This window comes from Ambystoma mexicanum, chromosome 10 (genome assembly GCF_040938575.1).
Source record: "Ambystoma mexicanum isolate Mex_15411 chromosome 10, UKY_AmexF1_1, whole genome shotgun sequence".
NCBI lineage: Eukaryota > Metazoa > Chordata > Amphibia > Caudata > Ambystomatidae > Ambystoma > Ambystoma mexicanum.
This window is the reverse complement of record NC_090932.1, coordinates 1,302,211,641-1,302,237,773: the sequence shown is the minus strand read 5'-3', so window position 1 is coordinate 1,302,237,773 and position 26,133 is coordinate 1,302,211,641. Positions and strand designations below refer to the sequence as shown.

At 44.5% G+C, this 26,133-nt stretch overlaps 1 protein-coding gene across 1 annotated transcript in view; it reads left to right on the top strand.

The window, feature by feature from the left end:
• LOC138493322 (zona pellucida sperm-binding protein 3-like) overlaps nucleotides 1-26,133 on the top strand; it is a 164,027-nt gene that overhangs the window by 74,603 nt on the left and 63,291 nt on the right. The window contains exon 5 of the mRNA XM_069620398.1: nucleotides 7,733-7,824. Coding sequence (XP_069476499.1) covers nucleotides 7,733-7,824 — 92 coding nt within the window. The remainder of the gene's footprint in view (nucleotides 1-7,732; nucleotides 7,825-26,133) is intronic.

The following is a 26,133-nucleotide window of genomic DNA, read 5'->3' as shown; positions in this document are numbered from 1 at the left end:
ATCACTTGCCCTCACCCATAAGTGCATCCACCTCACTGCTCCACCCTACATCTCTGAGAGAATCCACCCCACTAGATCCACCAGACCGACCAGAACTCCATATGCAAACATGCTCACGATCCCTAGAGTCAAGAGTCAGAGCAGGCGGGATCAGCTTCCCGTACTTGGCAGCGTTGCAATGGAATGCCCTACCACCACCCTTGAGAGCAGAAGTCTCTCACCTAGCATTCCGTAAGTTGCTGAAAACTATGCTCTTCAACTAAAACTCATCCAAGACAGAAACTCGACTCATTCTCATGTCTTAGCTAATATCTCTATCTGAATTGTAAAGAGAATGTACCACAAACCCTGAAAGGAACTGTACTCCTGCTATGTTTTCATTACATGTATGTAACTTCTTGTAACTAAGACTGCCACAAGTAATAGTGCCGCAATGCCTTTGGGCTGCATGTGCGCCATATGAATGTAAAAAATAAATGAATGGTGGTGTAATGTGGTAGGTAGCGGGCACAGTATCCCGCTATTCCCAGGAAAGAGCACAGTTCTGAGACATCAATGGTGGATTCAAGGTTGATGCTGGCACTTTATTTTATCGGGGTCGGCCATGATTCCAGCCATGACTCCACGATCAGAGAAGATGTGGCCGAAGAAGCGCAGGCTTTGTTTGACTGCATATTTGGGCCCATTGAGGGTGAGGCCAGTTTTGTGAAAGGTGTTGCACACTGACTTTAGCACTGCACTGTGGTGTTCCTGGGTAACCCCAAATACTAGGATATCATCGCTGTAGTTTAGCGCATTTGGAATGGGGGGGGTTGGGGGGGGGAGTCCGCTGTCGGATGGTCTCTTGAAATATTTCCACTGCGGATGATCTCCCAAAGTTGAGCCGCTTGTAGTGGAACAGTCCATGTGTTGTAAATGGTGGTGATTGGTCTTCGAGGCAGGGTCTGTGACCAACTGGTGATACTCCTGGTTGAGGTCTAATTTGGAGAACCTGTTGGCCTGCTTCAGCCTCACCGGCATATCTTCGATGTTGGGTACCGGGTGTCTCTCCCTCTGGATTGTGGTGTTAGGGATTCACATGACCACACAGAGGCATAGGCGGCTGTCAGTTTTAAGCACCACTGCCAGAGTGGACCCTCGCGGTGTGGGGCCATTCACCCTCAATGTCATTGTTGAGGAGATGTTACCCAGGCCTGTAGGTGGAATCCTATCCTGTGAGGATGCTGTGGCACTGGTCGGACTGTCTGGTCAATGTGGAGTATTATGACCATGTCTGTTTTCCAACTCCTTCAAATAAGACAGGGAATGTTGATTTAAGTTCCTCTGTCCAGTTCGCGTTGGGATGGGGCCCTTAGGATTTGGGTCCCTGAAGATAGGCCTTGTATGGTTCTGATGGGTCATACTGAAAGTCAATTACGGCCAGGGCCTTGGCAGTCCAGTAGCTGAGGAGGCATCTCTCGGTTGTCAGGCTGTATATGACATGGATGGTGGTAGGTATCCGTCCTCTGTGTAGTAGGTCGCAGCTAAATTGGCCTTTTGATTGGGGTGGGAGGGTCGCTCCCCATTGGGATATGCGTGCCTGCAAGGGGTGTAGGGGGTATGCACTCGCTATGGCGTGTTAGGCTCCTTCATTCATGACATTAACTGTTGCCCCTGTGTCCACGATGTGTCTCCTATCTGTACCGTGACCTTTGGTATTGTGCCATCATCCAAGGTGTGTCAGTCGCACGTATTCCTTACTGTACCTGTCATGTTCATAGTAGGGTTCTCCTGTCGGGGTGCTCTTCATCAGATGGTTTCTCATAGGGGACCTGGGTAGTGTATTCTTGCCCGCAGCCTTGTTCCTCGGCATAGTTTGGTTGCAAGATGGGGGCATAGTCAGATGTGTTGGAGTATCTTCCCGGTAGGTCAACTTTCAGGTTTTCCACCGCTCTTATGAACCCTTGATAGGCGGGATATGTTGCAGTATTTCTGCTTGGGAGGGTTTGCACAGTGTCTTTCTTGGTATGATCGAGGGATTGGTCCCCTTGGGTGGATCGGATCTTCTGTTCGGTGCACACAATGTTGGTGGTCTGTATGTGGGTAGCATCAGTGTTGTCTCCCGGAACATTGCTTGAGTGGTTTCCTTGTCCACATCTCATGCACATCTGTCCAATGGCTGCATTGGCCCTTGTGGGGAAATTTAAAGCTGAACCTGTAGCACTGTCTCTCTATGCTCATGGGCATCAGTTGGCGGATCAGCGGTCCAGTCTATCGGATCTGTCCCTGCGGGTTGGGGGCTGGGGCTGCAATGGTGTCTACCTTCTTTGGGCTCTCCATGGTGGCTGCTTGCACATCTACCCTTGAGAGATATGCTTTTCAATAGGTGTTTATGGAACTGTAAGGATATGCATCCTTCTGTTAACCTCAGCCTGATCTCTTCGACGTCATTGAAGTTGGCGAAGTCCGTGTGGTTTATTTTAAAAATAAATGTTTGGGAGTCTGAGAATGAATTCACCAATTGTGTCATGAGGTAGCTGTGCCCTGGTTGAACGGTTACCTTTTGAAGTCTCTGTTGGGAAGGACAACACTGCAGCAGTGAGACGTTGGTATGTGTTCTTTTGAGGTGGGATGGTATTTAGGATCCCCTTGATCTCCTTCCCTGTGAGATTTGTAAAAATGTCCATCCTGTTGGGTGCTTCCTGGTCACCCACAGCTCTCATGAAGTCCTCGAACTCCTCCATCTATTCCTTCCACCTCTGACCTTGGTCCTGGTGTGGCTGCAGCATGAAGGGGCGCCGTAGAAATGTAGCCCCCCCAAATGTAGCCAGATGCAGGCGCACAACCCCCACAGCGGCTTGTGCGCCTGCATCTGGCACTGCTGGTGCTCATTGTGATATTGTGCTGGGAGGGCGCGTTTCCTTGTCTGGGAGGGTGGGTGTAGCTGAGGTGCCTTCCCTCCACGTGGCTGCCTGATGTCTTTCTAGGGGGGGCTGGGGCATCCCTCACCGTGCAACAGCTGGCGCAGGGCCTCCTGCTGAAGTCTCCACTGTGGTCTGGCCACCTCCTCCGGCCTCTCCTTTCCTCCCCAGCTGCACACGCTGTCAGGCAGCTGTCTCCCTTCTGGTCTGCGTAGTCTCCCTCTTGATGTGACTTGTGGCACCTCATCACCTGTTGTTGAGGCCTGACCGCATGCACACACAAATAAAACAGGACACCGTGAGCTCAGGTCTTCACTCCTTTATTTTCTGGATACAACTACCTTTCCCCTGTATTCCCCCTCCCATTCCTTCCTCCCTCCTCCCGCCTTCCCCTTCGTACTTTTGCTCGTCCCTCTTAAAGGGCGCCTGGTTATTTTCCACTGCAATAAACCCTGTTTAATAGTGAGCCAGTTCTTCAGTAGGTTTGGCTGAGGTTTGCTGCTTTCAAGTCTCGAAGTCCATCTGCAAAGCTTTGCACTTTTGTCTGTTCAGTATGTAATCCAGGAGTCTAAGGTTAAGGCAGTTGGCATAGACGTCTTGGGAGTACTTGTGCAGTCACTACCATGGATCTTAGCAGAAAGGTCAGTTGAGGCATGATGCAGCAGACGTTTCTAAAGCAGCTAAGTACAATGGCTTTAACCTATAGTTCGAGTATGAGGTACGTGTCCATCAAGAGTATGAGGTTTTTAACTGTTTATTTTAATTTTTGTAACGCGCCAACATGCCCGTGGGCCTCGGGGTGCACACAAAGACAAGACCAGGACAAACTGGCACATAAGGCAGAAGAAGAGGGCAGAGTCAGAGTTATTCCAGGTTGAAAAAGTGAGTTTTTATGGTGCGTTTGAATACAGTATAGCTCTGGATCTGCCGTATCCGGGCTGGTAGTGCATTCCAATGAAGGGGTCCCTGAGCATCGAGGGTGGTGCCTCCAAATTTGGCTGTCCTGAATTTGGGGTGTTTGAGGACGACTGCAGTGGATGAGCGAAGATTTCTCTCATTAGGCTTGGTACAAATGCGGGCTGACAAGTATGTCGGACTGCTGAGACTAAGGCATTTGTGTGGTCGTAGTAAGCACCTTGTGTGTTACAATGTTTGACCGGAAGCCAGTGACATTTCTTCCTAAATGTGGAGATGTGTATGACGAGATTGGTTGAAGATATTGCGTATAGCATTATTCTGAACCACTTCTAGTGAATGAATGTTGGAGGCTGTAGTGCCAGCTAGGAGACTATTACAATAGTCTAATCTAGAATTAATCCGTGCCGTGGACAAGAGGGCACAGTTCTCTTCCGAGATGAATGGGCGAATATATCCTATTTGCTGGTTTGAGTCCGCAGCTGGACTTAATGCTGGATACATGGGACTTCATGGAAAGTTCTTCGTCCAGAACTCCTAGGGTCTTGACTTTCTTTTGGACGGTGATATTATCTGCAATGGGGAAGCAGGTGTAGTTGGAATCAAGCTTGGTACAAATATTTTTAGATGACACAATAAGGAGTTCGTTTTTTTTTGTCATTGAGAGCAAGGGAGTTGCAGGCCATCCAGTCCTGTATGGCTTTGTATATTTTATTGATTTCAACGTCGTTGCTATAAGTGCCACTCAGCTGTATGTACCCGAGTATCATCAGCGTAGTTTATGTATTGCATTCCTAGTTTGCTTAGGAGGTCTAGAAGAGGACGGATGTATAGATTAAAAAGCAAAGGTGACGGGCAGGAGCCCTGGGGAACACTGCATGACTGAGAGATGGGGGAGGATTGATTGTTGCCTGCACATACCCTAACCCTTCTGGGACCCAGAAAGGAGGTTATCCATCTAGATGCTATTACGGAGCAATTGGCGACCTCTCCAAGCCTTGACACCATTAAGCTGTTATCAACTAGGTCAAAGGCTGTGGAGAGGTCCAATAGCATGAGCAATGCGGCTTGATTTTTTTTTGTCAGTTATGCTAGCTAGGGTGGATTTAAGATCTAGCATAGCTGTCTCAGTCCCATGACGAGCTCTATAACCTGACTGACGGGTACCCAAAATGTTATGTTTTTCAACATGGGCCTGTAACTGCAGGTAGGCAAGTTTATCCAATATCTTGAGGATAAACGGCAAGTTTGTTATGGGTCTGTAGTTGTCGTTGTTGGTTGGATCAAGGTTTTCCTTTTTTAATAAAGGTGTAATCCAGGCTGATTTTAACTGGTCTGGCACCAGACCCTCGTCAAAGGAAAGATTTACCAGTTTGGTAATCCATGGAGCCAATGTTTCCGATGACTCCTTGAGAATACTTGTGGGACAGTCATCTGCGGGACAAGAAGTGGCTTTGAGGTCTTGTATGACCTAAGACTTCGTCTTCGGTGTAGTGCATAAAAGAAAATTGAGGGATGGTGTTTTCAATTATGTTGGAAGGAGTAGTCTGTAGAGGTTTGCGTCGGTGCTACATTGTTAAGGGCTTTCTTGATTTTATCTTTGTGAGAGTCGATCTTGGATAGAAAGGCATCATGAATGCCCTGACACCACTTGTCATCCTTAATGATGTTAGTGGGTGGAGGATGATTTTGAAACTCAGCTAGGATTTTAAAAAGCTCACTAGTGTTGGATTGTGCATTCACATTTCTTTCATTATAGTGTTTTTCTTTAGCCTCAGTGAGTTTTTGTTGTAGCGGAGGATGGATTTTTTTATAGTTAGTTAGGGTATTGTCATTTGGATCCTTCCTCCAAGCTCTTTCAAGATCTTTTTTTTTTTTTTTTTTTTTTTCTTGTCTGGCGTCAAGAATGTCGTTAGAGAACCAAGTGTTCTTTGTGGTTTCAGTCTGTATTGCCAGATCATTGACTGCTTCCTTAATATTAAGTGACAAATGATTAATAAGTTCTGAGGAGTCAGCAAAGTTATCAAGGGATTGAAGCTTGGTGGACAGCAGCGTTGCTAGTTTAGGGGCTGTTAGGTTTTTAAGGTTGCGGGACATTTTTTGAATGCGCAGATGGATATTGAGTTTGGGAAGGGAGGAGGGTAGTGAAATCTTGGCCTGAATAAGAAAGTGGTCAGACCAAATACCTGGTGTGGCCGAGATGTCAGAGATGTTGGGTGTTTTGGGACAAGAGCCAGTCCAGGGTGTGAGCCTTGTTTTGCGTGGGAGACTTCATCCACTGAGTAAGGCCGAAGGAGGTGATGGTTTCCATAAAATTGGTGCCTACTTTGTCCTGCTGGTCACTAGCCCAAAAGTTGAAATCCTCCATGATGATAACAGGGCATTTAGTGGTGCAAATCTGAACCAGCAAGTCACTAAGCTGCTCTTCAAAGAGGGGCATGACTCTAGGTGGACGATAGATCGGGAGTTTGTTTAAAGTAGTATGTGGGGAGGTTTTTATTTTCACCCATAGTCTCACATCCTTCCGGAGAAATATGGGGAATTTCATGACATTCAAGGCTGGACTTGCACATTAGTGCAACTCTGCCGCACTTTCCCTGCACGCTATCTGCTCTAAAAAGGGTGTAGGCACCAGGCATGGAGTGTGTGGCTTGGGTAGGTAGGTAGGTCAGAGTTGAGCCAGGTTTCGATAATGTCGAAGAAGTCTGGTTTGAGGTCATTTGTTAAATCCGCAATTTCCACGCCGTGGTTGTATAACGAGCGTGTATTGAGAAGGGAGAGAGATGAGACCAACAATGGTGCAATCTTGGGTCCTCTCGTGTTGGACCAATGCAATGTTTATTTAAGCACATGATGGAACAGAAGCAAGAAGCGAATCTAACGTACTGAGAAAAAGCAGCTAGCAAGCAGGAAAGTTGCAAGCCCTGCAAGAGCAGAGATTTACAGCGAACCGGCGAGCTGCTGCAATGACTGGTGAAGACCGGCGCGACCCAGAAGCGCCGGCGCTGAAGCTGTTGTCATAGGCAGTGCACTAGTTTCCATTTGTTCAGGCTAGGGCCTGCCTGCAGACTTGGCACCCACTACTTCTTCTTGGTGCATTTTTTGGGACAATGTGCTCCGCACGTAGGTCCTGTAGGTAGCAGAAGTCTTCCAGCTTGAGTGAGTAACCACTAATCTTTATGCACTCTTATGGATCATGGCATTGAACCCAATTCTCACAAAATGGATGGACACTTTGAGAGTAAATTATTTCTCAACCACTGGATCAATTGAAACAAGAAAATACTGTATTGTGGCTCTTCAGAGTGTCAATGGGTTTTATAAAGGCTGCATACTTGAAATTCCAGTTGTGGTGCTTGGTAATGGGTACTACAAATTACCGTTGCTGCCCACATTTGTGCTACCCCCATTTTTAAGATCCTGGAAGGATAAAGGCATGAGTCGGGCGGGTGGATTATTAAAGCCTGGTCTGAGTGGCAGATCCTCATCAGAGTTGTGCACGCCATGTGTCGTTTTCCGCTCGTCCTGTTGCTTGGTGTGCTGTGCCGAGCATGTGAGACTACGTTCAAGCTGTTAGAGATCTAGGGGATGGGTTTGGGTGTTTTGCAGATATTAAACTTCGTATGCTTGTTGGAGCTGCTAATTTTGGTGTTAGTGTGGGGTCAGGGGCCCACTTGAAGTTTTACAGAACGGGTCTGTCTCTTGTGAGAGGGAGGCTCTTTCAGATCTGGCAGTTGTTGTAGGGCTTTGGAGTTCGAGGGTGGGGCTAGAGGGATAGAAGGGTGGGATTCTTTTGAGGTCTGTGTGATGGACTGGTGGCAATTTGTGTGTGTGGTCGGGTAGATGTCTGGCACCAGTGTTTTATTGTCTCTTGAACGTTTCACTAATCCCTGTCAATTGTCCTCTCTCGCTCTTAGGTGTACATTCACTGCAGCCTCGGTGTTTGGAATCTGAAGTCTCCTGTGGGGCCCTCCAGCAAGTCCTGCTCTTATGACCTTTTTTCTTCCAGGTCAGAGTTGAATGTCTCTTGCTTGATGTGGAAGAATGGTGTGTGTGTGTGTTGGCAGGGTCAGACTGCGGCAGAACATTGTCTCTGGCACCAATTAAAAAGTGACCCACAGTTGCAAATAGTATGTGACAGACTGAGTACTACCCAAGGTATTTTGGTGGATAAAATATGATGCCCACTTTGATGCAAAAAACAGGTCCACGCTAGCATTTTGGGTTCGGTATTGCCCTGTAGACCAGTCCGAGCATGGATGTTAGGCTGCCTGGCATCAGCGCCTTATTCATGAAGCTTGAACCCTAGGGGGTTATGGGTCATTTCCCCCTCCTTAGATGAGCCACTGGTCATGGTGCATGTGTTCTGCATCTCCAATAATGTGGTAGGCAGTGCTCGGAGTATGTTGCCAGATGTTGATTGGTCCAGTGATTCCACATGATATATTAAAGTGTTCCAGGCTCTACAAAAAAAACAGCATCCTTGTTATTTTCACCACAACCTGTAGGTATTTCTTTTGTTTTAATACGCAATAATCCCTGCTGCATGATGTCCCTAGAATGTTTTGTGGGATGTCTTTAAAATGGCAGTCCCCCTTGCAGGAGAAACTATTTTAAAGCGGAACATGAAAACTAGTTTAAATTTTTGTACTAAATTGTGTTTGTTAGAAGTTGTCACTACAGTGAGGTTTTGCTTGGGTGCATATTAGCTCTTTGTGCTGTTTGTCAGATAAGTGCCACCGTGAAAGCGGCTCATAACGGAATGAAGGCAAGAAGGAGTTAAATTGAATGATTTCAATCCTGAAGTCGTGGCAGGCTTCTGGTTATGACGCGGCAGAGTGGTGATGCACATTAGCCTGCAAATCCTCTCCAGTGTATTGAGCACAAGTTGCTACCCATCTGAGAGGTAGGATATATCAGAAGTCGGCTGCGCTCATATTTGTATTAAGTGCCTCCTTAAAGAGGCCAAAACTAAGTTACTTAAACTTTAGTCTGGTTGAGGGAGTTATTGCTCCGTTCATGGAGATTGAAGATCTGTTTGGAAGAAGAGAGATCCTTACTTCTGGAGGACGATCCCACTATAAACCAGTTGCGTCTGAATGCTCTGAGGCTTAGAACTAGGGAACTATGAGCGGAAAGAGGTAGTTTCCTGCATTTAGGTTGTCACACCAACCTAGATGTTACCCAGGGACGTGGCAAGATGGTGCAAGACCTGAGAGGTGGAGAAAGACTGTATCCAGAAGTATTCTGTTAAAAGCGGGTTACATGAAGGGGACCGAGCACCAGAGTCAGTTGAAAGCGCATTACCAGATACACTTACAGTCTGGGGAGTACCAAGTAGACCATATTAGCAATATATATATATATATATATTTTTTTTTTTTTAAAGACTAAAATGGCATGATGGAGATGGAAACCACAGAATGGATGTTACTCATTGTCCTTGCAAAGAAGGATGGGTTGAGGGCATTTTTAATCAACAATTCACACTGGGATCCATAGTAAGACACTTGTAGAACTCTGGAACTTTTCTTGCAGGTCTGTAAGCAGAATACGTATTTTACACTGAGAAAGTGATCTAATGCATGTATGTAAGCGCTATCCACTGGTTACAGGTATAGCTATATAACGCCATGAGTCATGTCGTTATTACACTAGGCTGATATCCACTTGAACAATGCTTCTCAGAATTCTACATTTTTGCCTTCATCACCAACACTTTTCTTTTTTTTGTTATTTTTACCTCTTGTTATTCCTTAATACTTTTTTCTTTTTTATTCACTGAAAGAATTTTCGGTGACATTTATCCCTGAAGAAGGTCAGTGGTAAGCTTGCTTTAACCTCCCACATTGTGAATCACGTGCGAGCATGGGAAAATATTACTTGGCAGAGGCATTTCTGAGAGACTGGCATGAGGGTGGCTATAGCGCCCAGTCCTTTGGTTGTAGCCCGGGATAAAAGCTCTGGGGCTGCAACCAGAAAGCTAGCTAGTCCCGACCCAGCCTTGGCATAGCCCCAGATCTTTCCAGACCCAACACCATCTGTTGAATGATTGGTTTTAGTTGCTGAAGTTTGGCAATTTAAATCTTTATTTGTAGAGATGTAAACAAGGAACATGTTTGTCTTGGCAAGAAAATACGTGCTTGTCTTGTGCACACATTTATAATCGATTTTATGTTTAAAATTGTGTTTCTGAATGAACAAAGGAGTGACCAAAAAGTGCAAAGCAGTCTAGTGCCATGTTTTAAAGTATTTTCATTAAGTTAGTGGGCCGGTTTCATGATCTACCTAGTTTCAGTATTGATCTACATTTGAAAAGCACACGCAAGGAATTTCTTCATAGCACTGAATTATTGAACCGAGTCGGCTGGGGTGGTTGAGTGTTTTTTTGTTTCCCACTCATCCCCACCTATATGTGTGCAACTGTATGCAAGTCCAAGCCAGGTTTAGGAGCACTGGAGTCTATAAAGGTTTTATAGAAATCTGAGGAAAATCTGTCAAGACCCGGGGCTTTGTTGGATTTAAGGTCTAAAATAGCTTGTTTAATTTCATCAAGCATGATGGGATTATCAAGATAAGATAGATGTGATAGGCTAACAGGATTTTTCTTTGTATTAGATTTGAAAAAGGAATTCATTTCATCTGGAATCAAAACAATATAATTTAGAATAGAAATCAAAAAAGGCATCAATGTTAATCTATTCCCTTCGGGGGAAATAATGAATTATGATGTATTTTTCTTTTTTATTTAAATAAGATGCTAACATTTTGCCAGCTTTGTTGGATCCATAATGTAGTTTGGTTCTGGACCTAAGAATGGAATTGGCCGCTTTGTCAGTGTAATTTTTATTAAATTGAATATTTTAAAATTTTCTCTCATGAAAAAACGGTCTGAATTTGTGTAATGATTGTTCAAGGCCTTTGAAGGATGTTAAGAGTAATATGTATGAATTCAGATTGTTTTTTGATAGCAACAAATTGAATTATAAAACCCGAAGGGAAGCTTTGAAGGCATCCCAGTTATTGTGCAGAAGTGTGTTCAGGATGATTATTAAAGAAAAAATCTTTGATAAACGAGTTGGTTTTGTCAAAGGATTGACCTTTAAGAACATACAAATTGAATTTCAATCTAGGAGACAGAGTAGAGGTGGGGCTCCATTCAATAGTGGTGGAAACGTGTGAATTATCTGATATGGTTATTGGGCCAATTTTGGAGTTTAAGATAGATGAAGTTAAGGAAGAATTAACAATGTAATCTAATCTAGGAAATGATTGATGGGGTGAGGAATAAAATGTGTAGTCTTTAGGCTCAGGGTGACAAAAGCTCCAAGAATCAATTAGATTTACATTTTGTAATAAATATAGGAAATTGTTACGAGATTTAGAATTGATAAAATTTGATGAGGATTTTCGATTTGAGCAAAGTCATAAATCTGGTTCATATCTCCATAGGATAAACTTATCCGGATTCTTGTGTGACCGTTTAATCAGTAAGTTGGACCAAAACATTGGGTAAGGGGCATTTGGGCCATAAACATTGATAATGGTAACTGGTAGATTATTAACAGGGTCTACAATAATCCATCGGCTTTCTGGGTATTTTTCTTCATTGATAAGAGTGAACTTCAATTGTTTATTAATTAGAATGAAAACTTCACCACTCTTGTCTAGGGTATTGGAATAAAGTGTGTGGCTTATCCAAGGAGCTCTAATTTTACAATTTTCAGTGTCGGTACTTACATGAGTTTCCTGGAGGCAAATGATTTTTATTTGGCACATTGCGTAATAATCTTAGAACGTTTAATTGAATGTCCCACTCCTTTTAACATTCCAAGTGGTACGTTTTATCGCCATCATAATATTAGAGAAAAGGTACTGCCATCTGAAAAGTATGAGGCATGGTGGATGAAAACATTAACATGCTGCCATATGTAAACTTTAAATGATATAACGTCATTGGAATATATATTGCAAAATCCAACAGTAATTTTGCATAACATGGTGAAGAACATCAGGGAAGACACAAAATAGTGAAAGATGTAAAAACGTAGGATTTGAAAGAATATGAATGAGCAAGTGATAGGAAAGAGGTACAGATAAGGATAGTTGGAAACCACATAAGCAAGACATGAGGGATACCAAAGCAGAGATGTAGTGAGCACAAGCGAAGAAGGGCAAGAGCCAGAGAATTACGTAGCAATTAAAGTTATAGCATTATGAACTAAGTAAATAATCTCTAGGAGTAATGATAAGGAGTTGAATTTTGAGTGTGTAGGACGGAGGTTGTAAGACCTAAGAAATGGTTATGTAGCGACTATTTAAAAGTTCAGACAAGCTTGAGGGTTTGAAAGAGTGAGATCCGCAGTTTTGATAGATCGTGACTTGTCTCTTAATGGGTTGAGGTGGATGTAATTTCAAGTGGAATATAGAATTTGGCAAGCTTGTTGGTGGCGTAGAAAGCATGCAATGAATGTTCTCGGTGAGTTGTTGCTGTTGGGTGAACGTGGGTGGATCCTATGTGCACTTTGCAGTTCCAGAGGAGGTGAAAAGGTTATTCCTAGTAGAATCCTGTAGAAGCGGAGGTTGTGCCTTCTGTTTTGATCTTCCAACTCCATTTTTTAATTGTACCATCTTTACTTGCATGCTCTCCAAGCCCTCTACTCTATCCTCCACAAAACCTAGCCTTTCTTATTCAAGTCTAGCTGAGGTTTTATATACTTGATCTCTTCTTGTATGGAAGATGAGCGATAATCAAGTGTGGAGATGGATGAGCAAATATTTCCTAGTTCCTCAAGACTTCTTTCCATACACGCATTGAAAGGAGCATTGTCAAATGGCATGGATATCTTTTGCAGTATCTGCTATTTTAAAAGAGTCAAAGCTGATTGAGATGAAGTGATTATTAGTTGCAGTAATGCTCCAAAATTACTGCTATTTCGAGGTGCTTATGATTCCCTACGTTGAGTACGCTTTGGATGACCGAGTCAATCAATAAAATGAAAGTAGGCTTAAGGAAGCATATAAAAGTTGGAGCGTGGTATTAGGAATTTCTTAGTACCATTAGACAAAAAATATATTGCAGGCTTGCGGTACTGTATATGAAAAATCCCCACTTATTTTCTCAGTTATATTAGTTAGATATGCATAGGTTATACATCTCAAAATTTTGATTGGCCTCACAGTAAATGTTCCAGTAAGAAAATCGGAGGCTCTTCACATTAAAGAATGTTTATATATTAAAAAGGCATTACTCAATATCTAAAAGATGTTGCCAGTTAGACCAAGTAGGGGGGTTCAAAAATTAGGCTTTTACAGTGTTTAACTGGTTGGTAACACTCTTGCTGTGCTGCCCACGTGTGTTTTAAAATGCAGGATTTCTTTATAAACGTCTATTTGGCTGTTGAAATCCAGTATCCTTAAGTGAGCGGGATAGTACTGGCATAAAAGCCACATCAGCCGATTGAACATTCGGCTGAGCTCGTCATTCGAAGCCGATGCTCTAGGCCTCGCCCCCCAACTCCTGCCGAGCAAACCGCCCAAGTTTCACCGTCGGAGTCAAAGTTATAAATCGGCAAGTAAAGTGGGCACCAAAACCAACTCCTGCCAATCCACCAGCATACCCTTGAAGAGTCGAGGCCACACACCAATGCAGCGAAGTTGTTCCCGAAATGCGGGCGCCATCGAAAGTTGCGACTTTCAGAACGGAGAAGGGGGAAACCAGCTTCAGATGAAGAAACTCGTTCAACGACATCACCAGCAACACTCCGTATCTGTCACGACCTTAACCCCTGGCCAGGGAACTTGGGGCCTCTGACCCTTGCCACAATAGTTTAAGAAGGCCCCAAGGGCCCAATCGTGTCCTTCTCGGGTGCCCTGGAGCCAGTCCTGGCGCCGTTGGCACCAGGCTCATATGGCAGGTGTAATTTCCATTGGGCAATGGACTAATATGGCTGCCCCAACAAGGATCAACATGGAACTGCAGCATGCAGTCTAGCATTCAGGGCGGGGCCCACCCCAAAGGCACCTGGAATAACTGCTGGCTATTTAAACCACGCCCAAATTGAGGCACGCGCTTTGTGTTATTCTGCTCTTGCAGCGGGACGTTCACCGGGTCCTGCTCAGCATCTTTGGCCTATTTGTGTGAGAAGAACCACATTATTCATCCTTACCTGCTCTGCATCCAGCTCTTCTATTAATCCGGAGTCTTCCCTGGAGTTCGTTATCTACCTCCAGCAACATCCTAGAGAAGGACGAGAAGAGGACAATTAGTAAGTGACTATCATCCGCTCCATCGCCTCCAGGCTTCGCTTACTTACCAACCTCTCCTGGAGTCTACCGCCGTATGGTCACTCTCCATCCGGCGTCCTGTTCCATCTGACCACATTCTTCTGGCGAGCTGCAAAGAACAACTGCACTGGTCAGCCAACATTTAAGGACGCTCCTAGCACCGCACCTTGCACTTTCTATTACCTTCTCGAGCTCAGCCCTCTATCAGCTCGACGTCGCCATCATCCCTTCAGCATCTGCAAGAAAGAAGGTGAAGGTTATCCGGGGCAACTACAACTACGGACATTCATTCTTAACCATACAAAAGACTTAACTTAAGAGCGGAGTCGCAGCCGGTCTGGACTCAGGGCCACTCCAGTGAAGTAACTCGGTGGAACGGCGCCCAGCGACGACGCGCCCCTGCTCAGAACGGCAGGACGGAGAGCCCACCTTAGCGAAACACAAGGTGAGAAAAGCTCCAAGGGGGATTGCCAAGGGAGCACGGGGAAGGTGGGCTTCGAGGGAAGGTGTTGTAGCTAAAAATGAACTCCTGTCTTCTAGAACTGGCCCTCGGCAGCACGAGCCCCGGAGGAGGTGCAGCAGTCCCAGAAGCGTCCCAGACCAGTTGGGTGGCGTCCCTGTGGATACAAGGTGAGCGTTACAGTATCGGGTAGCTTTTATATCCGATTTATTTGAGTGAAAATGTTGTTAATTATGCGTTCATGTTGTAAATTCTCCGCTCTCGGAGCCCCTCTCCTAAACGGCCATCTGTTGCCACTTGGCCACACCATCATCTTGAACTTGATGCTGAAGATACTTGTGCTGATAGAACTTTGCAAGTATATTGGGCACTGATGTAAAATAAGAACTCAGTAAGGAAAGCAAGGTCCGAACTCCTCTAAATCCACCATCTTGTCAGATGGCTGTTGGATCCCCAAATAAATTGAGGAACAAACTCCTGCTTCCATACAATCTGCATCTATGCGCTCTGCTCTAGTTCTCACACATCCATGTACTTGAACGCGGAAAGGATGTCCTTAGTCATCCAATCCAGTCGTACCCACCCCCCAACTCCTCCCAGGGCCATTACAAGAAGCTCCTGCCGCTCTACCCTCTCTTGCATAAGCAATCCTTCATGGCTCTGCAGTGTGGATTGGACAGTCTGCCGGCCATACTTCACCTAGGATACTGCCCCCACCCCTTGCCCCTTTGTTTTTCAACCTAATATAACAACCAAATCCATCCGCATCCCCTCTTCCCCAGCATGTGTAATTCCGCAGCTCAATTGTCTTAATCACTGGATTCCTCTACCAGTAATTTACAATAATTTTATCTGGGGCGAAAGCACTAGACAAAATACAAATCTTAAATTGATTGACTTTTAAGGGTTTGCCTTGCGGCCCTGGGAAACGTGTATTGAATTTCTCGAGAACAAAGCTCATTTCAACTGTTTAACAACATGAAATAGCCACTGAGGGCAGGGTTCTTTTAGGCCACTTTCTTTCCTAGATATAAGGATTGGTTGCAAGGCAAGTTGCTTAATTTTGGACACTTGCGTGTGTTTTGTTTGTCATAGTTTATATATGTTGCTTAAAGTGCAATAAAAAGTTGCACTATCATTTACACGTTACGCATCTGTTTTCCGGTACCACAGTGTTTGACTTTGCGTTTTTCTCCCAAGGTTGATGATAATACTTCAGTGTTGGACACCAAACCTGTGGTCTAGTGAGAATGCCTACATGTCTTCTGCATAGTTATTTTAGAACTGGTTCCAGAGCCTGGGTGCCGCTGTTGAAATGGGTGTGCAGGCATGTCTTGGATCGTGCACCTGAGTAAAAGTGTGGTTATTTTGGAGCAGTTCTCATTGTGAGTGATGCTGTGGGCAATTTGCATGTGTCTGCATACCAGCTGCCAGGGTCGCACCGGGGCATAAAATGTGGCCCACGGTTGCACATGGCCATTCATTCCTTTTGTTCCAGAATGTTTGATTTATCCAAGGGGAAGGTTTGTGATAAAATGCGATGCAAATTGTTATTTAAAGAATATTTATTCTTAAAATCATTTAATGGAATAATCCGCATTTGTGGCTTGTGGGGGTGAAGTCAGCAAGCCATACTGATCCTCAAAACATATTTCACAGCACATGTAGCAGCAGGAATAGGAAAAAAGCTGTGCTACTTGAAGATATAAACCTATAACATCTCTGCAACAGTCTCCTAACCTGCTAAACTGTCTTTGCAACATTCTGCTCTCACTTCCCCTGCTATTCCCACCGCAGCTATCAGTTAGTCCTGCTCACCCCCTGCAGCCGAGGCTGAGGGGGTGCATTAATGAGGCTCCCATCTTTTTGTGGTGAGCAGCACTTGCCTAAAGTGCTGCTCACCACAAATTCTATTCCCTCCCCCTGAAATCTTGGCCTATGTTGGCTTGCCTGTCTGACCCACAGAGTCATGGCAGGACAGACCTTGTTAATAAGAATATGTTTTTGGCAATTGTGATGTGGGGTGTGTACTTGCATGTCCTCCCCCGTCACCCTACCCTTCCAATCACTCACCTTGCATGGAGCGATTGGAAAATTAAGGGGGATACGGCTCATTCTCACATCAGCCCTTACGTGTTTGGTTTCAGATGTAAAGGGGAGAGTTGTTGCTTGTAGCATAGAAGCTGCCCTAGACTAGTCTCATTAGTATGTGTAAAGGAGTTATATGGGTTCCACTCAAGTTTTGTTGAGCAGAGAGGTAAAGCATTGTTCCATGCTAGGTCATTTATGTATGTGTGTATTTGAATTATTGTGTGTGTGTGTGTGTGTGTGGTGGGTGATGCAGGGATCAAAAGTTGACACATTTACACGGCTTGAGTCCTAAAAAATGTGGGGGCTCTTATGTTGATTCTGGGGCTTTAAGTGCTGAATTCGCAGCACTCCACAAGTGAACCATGCGGTACTGTTGTACATGCTGTAAGAGATTTCTATACGTTTTCCCGTTCATCAGGTCCAACAGTTCTGCAACGTATAGACTGTGCAGTCAGGTGGCCCGAACCGTACAGTTGGGTGGAGCAGCCTTAGAGCCTGGAAAGCCGTACTAAGTACCCTGGAGGGATGCTAAAGCAACAATCTCTTTGCATTTTTCCCTAAATGGAAATGCAAAGAGTTAAATTGTGCATCAGAAAATGCAGCTTCAGAATCAGCGTCCAACAAGAAATTCTGTCTTGGCCTAGCTGCTGCCCATCGAGCTCCGTTGATTGATGCAAAGGTATTTGCAGCCAGTGAAGAAAGCATTGTCACTTTCCTCACCTGTGATGGGGGGGGGGGAGAGAGGATGATTCATCCAGAGGCAGTGATGGTACCATTGCCACCTGTAACTTAACTTGAAACTGAGCTGTCATTTGGCCGGACAGACCAGCAAGCTGCATATTTTAAGGCAAAGCATCAGTGGCTTGCAATTAAGAAGGTAAAGTTGGATGCAGTGTGTGTGCAACCATTGGAGTAATAACAGCATCCAAGGAATGGGTTCAGTCCCTTGTTTGCACAGGCTCCATGACGACAAAAAGGCCAGCAACCTGCCCTTCGAAAGAAGATGTATGAGCACAAATATAGCCATAGCCACCAGGAAGTAGAAAAGATTGTTCTGCAAGGAGGGAGAGATTGGAAAAAACAGAGAAACAAAATGCCTGCCAAGAGGAAGTAACCAATCACATTTTCCGGACTGCATAGATGGTAAGAAAACCAGATCGGCCATTCACGGACATGCCCATTATTGTGGATTTGCCAATTTCAAATGGGTTATCAATGGGTAAGATTTTGCAGACCAGGAAAAGTTGTGGATATATGGGACTTAATTGGCAATGAAATGAAAATGAAATTTACCAAGTACATTGAGTAAAACCTGAAATTTGCCATTTGATTGATGAATGCACAACCGTGAGTCAACTCTCAGTGCTATCCGTTTGTATTAGAACAGCATTTCGAGATGAACCACATCCATTTTTTTTTTTTTTGGGGGGTGGGCAGTTGCTGTAATTGGAAAAAACAAATACTGAAGCTATCACAAGATAAGTAGAGTCTTGCCTCCTGAAGTATTTTCCACAAAGTTCATTAAAAAGAAAATCTCATTCACCAGATGGTGCATCTGCAATGATGGGACATGTCTGAGGTTGCAGCACAACTGAGGAAACCAGATAACTATCCAAATCTACTTGTCTGGCATTGCTGCAACCACCAGCTAGAGCTGGCTGTGTGGATGCCTTAAAATAAGTATGTGGCACAAACAGTAAGTATTTTATTGATGCTCTTTATGCCCTTTAGCACTGCTCACCCAGAAATCTAAGGAAATTGCACACATGTGCGGATCAATTGGCACTGATTTTCCGTGCAATAGCTAGGGTTCTTGATACCAGATGGGTGGCATCTAGTTGCCACACTTAAACCTTTTTTGGGACCTCTATCCAGCTCTTGCAATTCACTGCTAGTCAGCAGCTGTAGGCTCAAACCGTGGCGGTCCTGAAAGGGCAAAATATAGAGTACTTCTGGAAAGGCTGACTGCTGTGGCGTTAAGAACCTGGGCCTGATGAGGAATGCTCTGTGAACTGTCTGAGCTGTCTGGAAAATTGCATTCAACTCCTCACTCTCCTAGTGGCCCATATTTTAAATTTGCCACCAAATGTAAAGTTTTTGGGGTTCTGGCAGGAGGCAAGCAAGCAGAGTTCACCCAACGTGCCACAGAATCTGCCAATACTACATTTCAAGGGGTTATTCTGCATGGAGGGAGAAAGGTTGATGTAGACATCAATAGAGAGCAACCTTTACGACGTCTGGCAAATGCCATGCAAAATAGACTCCTTATCACAGCCTCCTCGCATGTTCCAGGCAATTCAGGGGAAGCAATGGCTTAAGAGTTTCAAAACTTGATATCGGCACGCCAAGCTGTTCAGCCAAGCTACTGGCCACATGGTTAGGTTATATTGTATGGGGAAGATGAATTGCAGGCACTTTGCAAATGATTTAAGCTACCAGCTAGAGAAATAGTGAGTGGCTTTCGAGAATAAAAGGAAAATGGCGAGAAGTGTGTGCCAGATGAAATGCTTCCACTTATGAAAACGCTGGACACCATAGCCCTATCTACTGCAGAATGTGAACATGTGTTCAGTCACATGGACAACACCCCTTAGAAACTCACTAGGCATTGAAAGAGTGAGCAATTTGTTTGTGCACCGCAATGGCCCGGCCCTGATCGCAGCGTGTCCATGAATTCTCATAATCCCCAACTCTATCAGTGTCCTTGTACTCCCTGCAAATTCTTCCTTCTTATGTCTTACGCCCAATCGTTGTCTCTTGGTAACCTGAGAAAAGTGGTGTGCAATCCCACCTACGTGACTTTTTCTGTTGGACCCTCTCCGCCGTTCCTGTAACAAGTGAGTGGGATTGAGCAGTGGGGTGGGGGACACCTCCTAGAAATGCCTTTAGCAATACCTGCGCTCACGGGATCTAGCATTCAGGCGTTGCTGGATTCTCTCCTCACTCGAGGTGTGCTCCTCTACAGGCCTGTAGAAGTCATTACTGTATCGACGTCAATCTGGCTCTGTTTATTGTGACCTGAAACGTTGCTCGCTTAAAATTGAGAATCAAAATGCATTGCATTAAAACGCACACAACATGTCTTTTTTTTATTAGTACTTCCTCTGTCTGGCATGCCACTAGACCACATGCCGAAAGGGTGTGGACTAGTCGTTTAGGCTCAGCTGCTCCATTATAGGATGCCATCTGTGATTTGCCATATGGCAGGTGACCCTGCTAACGGCAGTGACAAGCTACAAAGGCATGCCACTCGGAGCAGTTGCCAGTCACTAGAACATCTGGCATTTCCTCACACCATGATCGTATTTACACTGTTTAGAACATGGCACCATATATAAAGTCCTTCAACAAGATTATGGACTGGCTTGGACAATCACTGTGGGTTGGTGGCTAATTGGATATCGGTTTTATTTCCATCCCCTGCTAGATTTTGATTCCTTGTCCAACACAGTGCAACATGGTCTTTAGCTTCTGTCACAAAGCACATCCACTAGGTGCCCAACTAGTAAATGGAAATATAAATGCTGGATGGCAGCAGATTTTTAATATACATTGTATATCTTTATTCTCTGCTTCACACTTTGCTTCTAAGTCGTCCCCCTTCTGAGACAGATCTTTGGAGTTTTGGATAGGTGGCACAAAAGTGCCATCTAATGGAAGTCGAAGCCATTACATTGGAGATCAGCTGGAAGAAGTGCAGCATGGTAGGATGGCTCGGGGCAAGACGCTAGTCTTGGAAACAAGACGTTGAGCGACAGGGGTTCCTTAACTGGTCCTGAGCAAGAGGCCAGAGTCTGCCATGACGTGCATTATTAACATTTTTATTTTTTGTTGGCTTTTGGTTATGTAACTACCCATTTACTGCCCATGGCCATAGAGCCAATTCACCCACTAACTGCTTCTGCTGGCCCGAAACACATCCTCCTGCGTCCTGAGGTAACTCTATCAAGCAGTTACATCAAACTTTGGCCTGCCAGTGTTATTTCTCAGCAATGTGCTAAGAACTAATGGACACATTGCATCTGTAAATGAGCTACTAGTGTAATGAGAACACATCTTGTGTGTGCCTCCAGCCACTTCATTTCTAGCTGTTCCTTGCACTGAAGTCCAGTTAAAATAAAGCATTCACAAATCCAAAAGGGTATTAGATAGCATTTGCCAAGCACTGCATCAGATGCCCTTTTCCCGCTGTTGCCATCTTATGCCCAGGTAGTACCCTGGCAAATGCCTATCCCATGCATACTCAAAAGCCAAAACTGTTGGCTTTGCCAGTGCTTGTTGGTATCTGATATGTCTTCTATTAAATTGGGCCCTGTAGGTCAGGAATTTGTAACTCTATCATGCTTTTGGGTACTTCAGTTGCGTCTTGATGTGGGTTTTACAGCCTGTCACTGCCCTAAATGTTTTATTTATTGGCCATTTGTATAGCGCCTATACACTTAAACAGTGTCTCAAAGCCCTCAAATACTATTCGCTCGCCATCGTGAGATCTGCCCTTATTTGCTCCTATCCTTTCTGTTTTAGTTTTCCTTATTGAGGGTTATCTGCTGCCGGTTCTTCCGTAGTTTTCTTTTAATGCAGTTTCAGTGCCAGAATGTACACTATATGGATGTTCAGGGCATGTGTTTTGATGTGCTATGACAATCCAACAGCCAATGCTTCCTAAGTTAGCAACTAAAGTAGGGTATCCACATCACGTACACACACTTGAGGCTTTTTCAATCAGCACTTTTCATGCTGCGACTTTCTAGTTTCTCATAAGTGTGGTGTGGGCCTCGAGTTCCAGCATGTAAAACGCTGCATGTGAACAAGACTATCTTGGCTAAAGGTGATCTTGATGACTGGAGACCTTGTGGGGGGTGGGGCGGGGGGCATGGGTGCAACTGATCAGGTTGCTCTTCAGCAACTGGGGCAGGAACGTACCTTTACCCAAGTGGAGATCCTGAGTATGGACTAGAAATCCTTCAAAGGCTCCTCCCCTTCCTCTGTATCTATTGCTCTTTGCCATTCTCGCTCTGTTTGTAACAAGGCTCATGCAACTCTAGCTGAATCTTGACTTTCTTTGCATTACTGAGACTTGGATTCCTTACTCTCCGGCCTTTCTGTTCCTCTACTACCTTCTTTCTACACACTTCTACTCTGCAAAGGTGGTGGCATCTATCATTAATCTGGTCTTCGATCACCTGCTCGGCTACAGCTTTCTGCTTTCCCCTCCTTTTGAATTTGTTACTCATCACCCTCCTGGCCCTCTTAATTTCTATGAAGACCTTGACCCTGTCTCAATTCTTCTACCCTTCTCTTCCCCTTTTTTCCTTCTTGGCGACTTAAATCTCCATCCATAACTATCGATACTACTTCCGCACTCATTGCTCTTGTCTGTCTCTGTTTCTCTCTTTCTCTCGTCATTCGCGTATGACTCCTCAGTCACTGCCTATCCTGTCCATTTAGCTGACCGTTTTCACTTAACCTTTTCTACTGATCTAGCTTCTAATCCAGCCCATGCTCCCTCCACTTGCCATTTTCAATGTCCTGATTTACGCTCCTTTTGGTCTTCCTTTTTCCTACTTGCCTCTTCTCTACCGTCTATTGACCCTTTTGCCTCTGTCCCACCCGAGCTGAATCAACTATTAAGACTCTTCAATCTGCTATTGACTCTCTATTCAGCTCAATATTTCTCTTCCTCTCGGAAACCGCCCCAACCGTGGCTATTTTCATCACTTAAGATATTTTCTGCATAAAGCTGAACAGTCATTGGAAAAAATCCCAATCCCACTCTAACCTAGCCTCCCTTTTTCCCCTCGCCATTACACCTATGACTCCCTCCTACTTGAAGTTACTTTTCTGACCTCACTTTCTCTTGCTTATCCTCGTCTTTTGTAGTTGGTCACCCGCATTCTTCCACCTCCTCCTCCTCCGCACTCTCATCCGACTGTAATGAATTTATCAAAACAATCACTAAGCTATGCTCCACATTTCCTACTAACATATCTTGCTCCATTCGCCTTCTTCGTGTTCTCTTCCTCACCCCTTTCCAGCATCTGACTTTCTCAGCTGTTCTACTTCATACTCATCCCATTTCTTCACCCATTGATCCACTACATTCTGCTCTTATCCCTGCTGTCCATCCTCAACCTATTTAGTACCTTGCCTGCCTTTTCAATCTCTGCCTGACCTCTGCTATTCCTTTGTCGCACCCCCTACTCAAGAAACCTACTCTCGAGCATCTCCTGCGAATTACCGTTCCATCCCTCTTCCTTTTCTCTCAAAGCTTCACAAATAAGTCTGCCCACATTTTAAACTACATTTTCTACTTCCTCCTTTACAATCATGCCTTCGTTCCTCCCATTCTACCTTCCTTAAGCATTTCTGGCTCTGTTCTCCATTGGTTTCACTCATCTCTGACCGTTCCTCCCATTTCTTGGGCTAGCCAAACCTCCTCTCACTGTCCCCTTCACCATGACTGCCCACAGGCTTCAGTGCATAGCCCTCTCCTGTTTTTGCTTCATACTTTTCCTCCATCTCACCTGATTTATTCCTTATATTGTCACTTTTTAGTCTTCCTACCTTTCTCATTTCACTGCCTCTATTCACTCAACTATCTCTTCCTGTCTTCAGCCATCTGCACAGGATGCACCAACACTTTCCTCATCTCAACCCATCTAAAATTGAAGTACTTTTCGTGCAAGCCTCTGACCTCTCCTTTCTCCCTTCCCTGATCCCCTTTTCCTCATCTGCTCATTTTTTAGCCATTACCTCACTCTTCCCTTTCCTTCTCCGATGTTTGTAACACATCCTGCACCTGACATTTTCATCTCTACAATATCTGTCAAGCTCGTGCTTTACTCTTGTCACACTGTTAAACTTATCACCTCTTCCCCCTCACCCCCCCCACTTCCCCTTAATTAGTCGGTCAGTAAAGCTTTATTTGGCAGGTTTGCCTTTAGAACACACATTCAAATACAACATTGTAAAATACATCCGTTGTTTACAATAAATCTATGTAACAATTCATAATGAGTATTAATATAAAATGTGCAGTTCATAAAATGACATCAATAAAAACCTACTGGGAAAAATAACCAAGAAAAGGTAGTCTGACAACTTGAGGCAGCTTCCTACAAAGCCAGGCACAGTGGATACATTAGGCAACAAAATATACTTACTTCACTGCAACGATTACTGCTCTTCTAATTGGATTTCCTGCCTCCCATCTCGCCCCTCTCCGCTCTCTATAACCCCTCTATATGGGTTATGTTTTCTTTGCCCCTCGCATCTATTTCTGCCTTGCTTACTTGACATTCCCTCTTTCGACTCTTGTATTCCTCATTTTCTTTGTATTGTGTTTAAATGTTTGCATGGCCTTGATCTGTCATTGCTCCTTCCTTTATACTCTCTTCCCCGTTCTCTTAATTCCAAAACGATACATCTACTCTCCGTTCCTAAACCTCCTTGTGCCTCTTGCCGTTTCTACTCCTTCTCCCTGCTTGCCCCCTAAACTATAGAAGTCTTTCCCTACCTTTTGTCCGTACCTCTTCTACTCTACCTGCTGTGGTATGTTAGGAGTCAGACAAAGGGGTGGCATTTTATACAAGACTTTTATTGAATAACCTACCTTTGCTCGACCTAACACTCTAACTAGGGTGCTCATCAAGGTGTTTGTCAAAAGCAAAAACTCTGTCCAAAAACAAACCTACTTCTGACCTACCACTAACCAAAAAGGATTCAGAAAACAAAAAGGGCTCCGGAGAATGGCTCCATTCTCCGGAGAATGGCTCCATTCTCCTGGCCCAGCTGGTTCAGCCTTGTTGACTGATCTTCTTCCAGTCTCTTGTAATAGTTGATTAGCCCCTGCAGTGCCTCAACGGGACTTCTTTGGTTTTTCTCAAGTGTCCAATGATTATTGGTTCTCAGTGTCCAACGGTTCTATCCTTGGTCGTTGTTCAAATATTCCCTCAATACTGGTTTTGTGGTCTCTAGCTGGTGTCTAATAAACTGTTCTTCCCACTATTGGAACAAGGGAGGTCCCTCCCATAGTACACTTGGCTTTTCTTAGGGTTTTCCCCACTCACTGTGACGAGGGAGATCACTTCCGTTGTTCTCTTGTGTTTTCTTATAGCTTTCACAGTTACTGTTGAGGGAGATTGCTCCTATGGTACTCTGGACCCTTCTTGGGTCTTTCGTAATTACTGTGACGAGGGATATGCTTCCCGTAGTACTCTTGAACTTTCATTGTTTTTTCACAATCACTGTAATGAGGGGGTTTACACTTGTACCACTCTTGCTTTTTACTCCTTTTATGGCCGTCACAATTTCTGTGATGAGATCTCTCCCGTATGCTTCTTACATTTTCCTCTTCTTATGATCTTCACAATTCCTATAATGAGGATGATCACTCTAGTAACACTCTTGGCTTTGTGTTTAAAAAAAGAAAAAAAAATATTGGTTTAACCGCATAAAATGGGAACTATGTACAGCAGGCAGTCATATATAAAGCCCAATTGGAACATCAAGGCATCGGGCCTACCACAATCCAGACCGAAGCAGGAGGTTCTAAAAAAGAGAGAAGAAAAGAGAGCAAGGGGGAGGGGAGAAGAAAAGAGAGCAAGGGGGAGGGGACGAAAGAGAGCTATTCATGACTCATTGAAAGCCTTCCAGATATCTTCGTATTTATCATTTTGCTGCTTAAGGTGAAAAGACACTTTCCCTGCTGGAAAGAATAGACGGGCTGTCTGGCCGTTAATCGATCTTCAGTCATGTGACGAGGGAGCTTATTCCTGTAGTCATCTTTGATTTGCCACAAACCCTTAACGGGTCTCCGCCACTCCAGTTATATTGAATTTGATGAGGGCATGTCACCAGTTCTTCCTGGTGTTGCAGGCTTGCTTGTTCTGTAAACCCTCCCAGCGTTTCTCTCTCTGCTTACTTGTGTCTGAGGCTACACAGAGCATTTAGCTTGGTTGTTTCGGTGCAGTTTATGGGCCACACTGTCAACCTCCCATCTAAACCCTTGTGGTCCTTTTAATTGAGGTAACACATCATACAATGGATGGGATGCAGAATAACTCTTACACCAAATACGACTGACTCAGGAAATTGGCAAAATGTCTCTCTCGACTATCTTATTTTCAATTGTCTAAAAGTTACAACCGACATCAATGGACGTTGCACAGCATGTCTTAAAGCATTTCATGAAAAACAACTCTTATATAGCAAATTGTGGTTGGCTTAAAGGGAACATCGGTTGTGGTTGGGGTCTCTATAGTCAGGTGGACAACTTATGCCGACCCCTATTGCAAGTCATCTTCATCAGTTATAAGATACACAGCATGCCATTGGCTCTCAAACTATAAGGCCCTTAGATATACTGCCTTCTACAATTGGTTGGCATGCTTGTACCCTTCTAGAACATTCGACTCCCTAGCATTATGTACGCTGGTACCCCAGGTGTCTGTGGGTGGACTAGAGTATGTCTCCCCACCC